The sequence below is a fragment of the Hyposmocoma kahamanoa genome, unplaced genomic scaffold (genome assembly GCF_003589595.1).
Source record: "Hyposmocoma kahamanoa isolate Upper Pololo Valley unplaced genomic scaffold, ASM358959v1 220, whole genome shotgun sequence".
In the NCBI taxonomy this organism is placed as follows: domain Eukaryota; kingdom Metazoa; phylum Arthropoda; class Insecta; order Lepidoptera; family Cosmopterigidae; genus Hyposmocoma; species Hyposmocoma kahamanoa.
This window is the reverse complement of record NW_020653740.1, coordinates 2,145,664-2,151,935: the sequence shown is the minus strand read 5'-3', so window position 1 is coordinate 2,151,935 and position 6,272 is coordinate 2,145,664. Positions and strand designations below refer to the sequence as shown.

Sequence of the window (6,272 nt, the reverse complement as noted above, 5' to 3'; positions counted from 1 at the left end):
GACGGTTCGAAATATCACAGGGATCAGTTTATCTGTAGGTTACAAGCGATATGCGTATTTTCTCGGACTCGAAGCGAACTTAGTGTACAAGGGACACCCGAAGTGGGTAATAAAAGCACGTTTGAGGTATGTGATTTGATATATCAAGGATGCGATCTGTAAACGAACGTAAATACAAATAGGTACTTTACACTTTGATTTTCACTTTTTAAATTAAGAATTTTCTTAGGAAATGGAACTATGTATTTCTCCGGATCTAAATTGGGTGTATGTGTTTTTTCAAACAATCCAACGTTTTAGAGTGGTTACACACGGCGACTTTCAGTGGCGTTGCAAACGCGCGTTCGTGAAAAGCACGATGGCATCGCTACACTTGCGTTTTATAGGCGATTGTGTCGATGTAAACGCGGGACTGCGTCGATACAAACGCGCCATTGCATCGATGAATTCGCCTATGAATCCCAAATGTACCGATGCCATTGCGCGTTTGTATCGACGCAGTCGCGCGTTTGTATCGCATTTGCATCGCTGCTAACAGTCGCCGTGTGTAACCGCTCTTTACAAGTACCATGATCAACTTGATAAGTGTTTTCTTCTTCCTTTCTACTTAAATCCTTGAAACTAATAAAACTGTGTTACGATAAATCACTAAAAGTAGCGTTTGCAAGAAACCACCCAATGCTATACATATTCAATACACCGATGTTGATGCGCCATGATTAAGAATTATTGGAAATAAGATGACTTTTATCGTAACGTTACCTGATAAATGTGACATGATATGAAAATACACATAAAAACCTTTCTGTTTTAAATTACACGCTACATCAACCACAAAATAAACCACGTACTTAAACATATTTCACAAATTACAATTGAAATATAGTACGAGTCGAAAAGCCCTAGGGCGCGTCTAGACCGACGTTCATATAGATGTATATCCAGTTTAGTACAACTATGTGGATTGTGTTCAGCGCCTTGTTACTAAATGTATATCTCAACTGCATGCATTTAGACACCTGGGAATTATTGCTCATTTATAAGCCGAATCTTAAATAATAAGAAACCACGCAATTAACTTTCGATTGGTGTAGTAACACTTGATATTCCTATTATGCATTTGAATTATCGGCCATCGAAATGTTCTACTGATTATATACATATAGGTTTTGATGAGCAGGTAACAAATTTCCATGACTTTTTAAAAATAATATCTAGTTAATTTGTTTAGGAGCTAATGCTACAACCAGATACAACAGACATATACAAACACAGACAAAGTTTTCAAACTTGTAATTCCCCTCTTTATGCCTTAATTTATAAAGAGGGAAGTTGAAAATGTTAACTTAATACTTGTGTCACTGCTTTTGACTGGATTTCGGTCTTATTTTTAGATTCTTTGCTCGTCTCACTTAGATAATACCCCATTTTAAAGCGCTTTCAACGTTGTATTTCAACAAAGGATTTGCGGTTTAAACGGTAATAATTACGTGATTATAGTTTTTAACGGGACGAACAAGTTGGTAAGCTACACGCCTTTCCATAACAGTTGCAAAGATCTAAGGAGCACTGCCACTGTCTGACACCCTGAGACATAAGTTGACAAATCCCATGTGCTTTCTGTAATTTCATCAGCACCTTTATCCAACACCGGAACACAGTAATGCTAACATTACTGCTTGGCGGCAGAAATAGCTAAGGTGGCAAGACTTCCCTAGACGAACTCTTTCACACGAGCTCGCATATAGTACCATTTAATATCGACACCAGCAATTAAAACTACTCTAACATAAAAATTACAATTCTTATAAATGAATGATTTTTTAAATTATTCATCATAGATTATAAAAATATGATTTTTTATTTACTTTTTGTATTCATTTACACTGAAATTAATATTCATTTATATTAGCTGAATAATTTGGCATTAAAACGCAAAATAAACAAAATTCGATTTCACGTAGTTGTTAATTGCTGGTGTCGATATGGAGACAAATAATACGCTATCAAGTGTGACCTTACTACCCCAATGCTATCATCTGTCTATAAAACTTTTCTTATTTTCTCAATCATATGTAAGCACGCTTGCGTACTGAATTTACATTTTATACATTTTTCGGGCGTCTGTCGAGAGGACGCGGCCAAGCGAGACTTGTTGTACTGTTTTGACAACAACCATGTGAGTTTACCACCAACGATTGTTGTGCACTATGGCCTGTGTTGCAGCTTAGAACGAGTCCTACTCATTCTTAATGAGAACTTTAGATAAAAACTCCTTTCAACAAGAAAGTTCTATTTTCATTCATTAATGATGGAGACAATTTGTATATATAATGCCAAAATTAATTTAGTTATTTTTGCACTGGGGATATATCCGGCCGGATATCGTGAGTGTTGTGTAATAATAATAACGTACACACTCAACATAGCCACGCACTAGGGAAAAACCCTGTGTCGCGGGTGCCATGGACACACAAATACACAACCACAAATTACACTCAAAGTCACGAGAGAAATAAATGTAGGACATACAATATTTCTCTCGACCCGGGAATCGAACCTGGGACCTCTGCGTGGCAGTCCGGCATGGTAACCGTTCGGCCACTGAGGCAGTGTTGTCACCCGCCTCTTCAGTTCCTTTGAGATCATACACGTTGCAACATGTCCGAAACGTCGAGGAGAATAAAATATGATTATACACCATTAAAGCATGATACACACCGACAGCGGGTGCGAGTCAGGCGCGTGTCGGGTCGGGAGCACGGCGAGTGTACTTGGTACTTGGTGTAACGGGCTGGTGTCCGCAACTCGACGTCAAGGCGCCTATTTTGCGTGTGGTGGGTGCAGGGTCCTACTCGTGCCACCCAAGCTCCTCCAGGAATCTCAGCAGCCTCCTCGGTTTGCTGAAGACTTCGGGGAGCGACCTTGGCACTCCAAGGTACTTTGCCCTGCAGTTAGCCACCCCGGAGCACTGCAGTAGGATGTGCGCAGCCGTTTCCTCCCCCTCCATGCACGCTCTGCATAGAGGGCTGTTTGTGATACCTAAATTGAAAAGGTGTTTATTGTATGGACCATGACCTGTTAGGGCGGCAGTTAGAGTGCGAAGCTCTTGCCTGTTCAGTTTAATTAATATTCGTAATAGACTGGCACTGAGCGTTGGGAGTGCTTCCCTCGCCTGTCTACAAACCGTAAGGGTGGTCCATGTATTATTATGTGAAGTTTTTGTACCTTTGTGTATAGTCTGGTCCATTGGTAGGGGAGGAACACTATGGGTTCTGGTCCTACTGCGTCCGTCTCCGACCCTTTTCTGGCTAGTTTATCTGCTGCGTCATTGCCACGTGAGCCGCTGTGTCCTTTAATCCACTGTAGAGTTAAGTGGTTTTGTATACATACCTCTATGAATGCTTGATGGCATTCATAAATGAGCCCTGAGTTTATGTCATAGCTGTTCAGTGCTTGAAGTACTGACATACTGTCAGAGAGTATTCGAATGGAGTGGTTCTTTACTCTTCTCGCTATGATGGCTTCTGCCGCCAACTTGATGCCCATGCATTCAGCCTGGAATACTGTGTTGTGGTCACCAAGCGGTGTTGATATCCTGATATTGAGGTCTTCTGAAAATACCCCAGTACCTGTTCCTGAATTTGTTTTAAATCCATCAGTGAAGACTCCGCGTCCTCTCTGGGGTTCAGTCCTTCATTTGGATCTTCAAACAACTGTATCTTGTATTTTTTGTCAAAGATGTATTGTTTTGGGAACCTATCCACAGCCGCCTCCAGTAGCGATTCCTCATTGACTGTCTTATAAAGGGTTTCTGTATGTGGGGTCCTCATGTGCTTCCAAAGGCCGGTTCTGTTTAGACGCACTGCTGTTGACGCCGCTTCCTGTCTGATGAACATTGGGAGGGTCGCAGGTCCAGCATCGCTTCGAGGGCCGCAGTCGGAATTGTCCTCATGCAGCTGGTCGTTGCCATGCAAGCGAGTCTTTGGAATTTGTCCAGCTTGTCGGTTGCGGTCGTCAGTTTGGTTCCTGGCCACCATACTATCGCGCCGTAACTGATCATGGGTCTTATCACCGCTGTGTAGAGCCATAGTGTTATTTCAGGTGTGAGCCCCATTGTTTACCTACCATTCTATGGCACTGCCAGAAGGTGACAGTGGCTTTTTTAATTTTGTTGTCCAGATGCTTGTTCCAATTCAACTTGTTGTCCAGTATTACTCCCAAGGACTTGACTTCGGTTGATAAATGTAGTTCTGTACTGAAGAGTTTGGGTAGTAGGTAGTAGTTACCCAGTAGTCTCTTGTTTTGTAAACATTACTAGTTCCGTCTTTGTTGGGTTTACCGATAGTTCATATGCCCTGCACCATCTTTCCACAATCCGGAGTGCAGCTTGTGTAATGTCGCAGAGTACATTGGTATAATTTCCTGTTACCAGTATAGCTATGTCATCAGCATATCCTACTGTATAGAAATGTTCTTTGTTCAGTTTAATGATGAGGTCATTTACGACCATGTTCCACAGCAGAGGCGACAGTACCCCTCCTTGAGGGCATCCCTTCGCTACTATGGCCCATGGGGTCTTATTTGCTGTTGTTTTTATTTTTATTGTTCTTAATTTTAGCATGTTGCTAATCCAGCTGATGAGCACTTCATCCACTTCGTGCCTCCTCAGTGCTGATTGTATGCTGGAGAAGTTGGTTTTATCGAAGGCTCCTTGAATGTCGATAAATGTGCCTAGGCAGATTGCTTTGTCATTGAGGGCCACTTCTATCTTGCCCACAACGGCATGTAGGACCGATTCAGTGGATTTGCCTTGACTGTATGCATGTTGATTTCCGTGTAGTGGTATGTTCTTAAACGCTCCATCCCTCAGTTCTCTGTCACATAACCTTTCTAATGTTTTCAAGAAGAACGACGTGAGGCTGATTGGTCTGAAGGACTCATCTTTGCGCTTGGTAGCAAGTTGCTACGTATGGCCTAGCATCAACAAAGATTGTCGCGAGTGGGCACGTTGCTGCATTCAGTGCCAGAGAAGTAAAATATCGCGAAATGTTAAATCACCTGTTGGTCGATTCCTTCCTTCTTCTAACGGTTTCAGTTATTGCTTGACCGCCACAGAGCGCCACACACGATGGCCGGAGGCTTGGCCGATGGAGGCGATAACTGCGGAAGATGTTTCCGACAAATTAGTGTCAGGATAGATTGCCCATTTCGGTGTATTTCGGTGTTCCTAGCATCGTCACCACCGATCAGGGGCGTCAATTAGACGGCGCTATTTCGGCGACTCATGGATTTCTGCGGAGCGAAAAGGATCCACACCACCAGTTACCATCCTTGCGCCAATGGCATATTGGAACGCCTCCATCGTCGGGTCAAGGCAGCTCTCATGTGTCACGCTGATACGTGGACGAGAGCGTTGACTCTGGTGCTCCTCTGCATGCGGACGCCTTTTAAGGAGGACATCAACGCGTCATCAGCGGAACTCGTTTTCAGCGAGACCCTCCGCCTTCCTGGCGAGTTCATTGTTGCTCCTCCTAACCTAATCAACCCCGTAGAGACATCTGATTTAATAACACAACTGAGGTGTGCGGTGGTTTCAATTCGGCCGGTTCCTGCATCTCACCACGACAGGCCCTCGTCTTTTATATTTAAGGATTTGGCGACGGCCACCTACGTATTTCTTCGGTACGACACGTCTCGAAGATCGCTGCAACCGCCGTACTCCGGACCGCATCGCGTCCTTGATAGAAGGGACAAGACAATTTCGCTTGACGTCGGCGGAAGGACAGTCACCGTCAACATCGACCGTGTGAAACCTGCGCATATCGATGCTGATGTTACCGATTACTTCCGACCCCCACCTGCTGTGTCACCGGCTAGGCATCCTCTGGCTACAGTCCCGTCGCAGTTGCCGTCTTCAGTTCCCTCAGACAAACCAACCACCTCCTTTCCCGGCACTCCGTACACGACCCGGTCAAGAAGGCAAGTGCGTTTTAAAGATTTTAGTGACTTTGTTTAATAGGTTAATTTTCGTTTTGTATGTTCGGTTCGGTTTCTTCACACTGTGGGGGGTGGTGTGGCGGCTTTTGACGCCACCTATTATAACCGGTTGGTTGTGACAGTCTCTTTGGATGAGAGTCGCCAAGGAGAGTGTCACTTAGGGAGCAATAAATTCCCCAAAACTTATTAGATCTAATTTTGTATGGGAATGAACTCATAGTTAAATAAATAAAACCTGAAACCTCCTAAAATATTAAAACTAGCAGCTATTA

At 43.5% G+C, this 6,272-nt stretch overlaps 1 protein-coding gene across 1 annotated transcript; it reads left to right on the top strand.

Annotated features, from left to right (window-relative positions):
* The first annotated feature begins 5,287 nt into the window (after window positions 1–5,287).
* On the top strand, window positions 5,288–6,019 carry LOC113228056. Its single transcript, XM_026461195.1, has one exon. It carries the CDS (start codon window positions 5,288–5,290, stop codon window positions 6,017–6,019), a length of 732 nt encoding a protein of 243 aa, XP_026316980.1.
* Window positions 6,020–6,272: the final 253 nt, after the last annotated feature.

What these genes read in the sequence shown, in the direction of transcription:
- LOC113228056 (XM_026461195.1), top strand. Translation starts at nt 5,288, where the DNA reads ATGGATTTCTGCGGAGCGAAAAGGATCCACACCACCAGTTACCATCCT.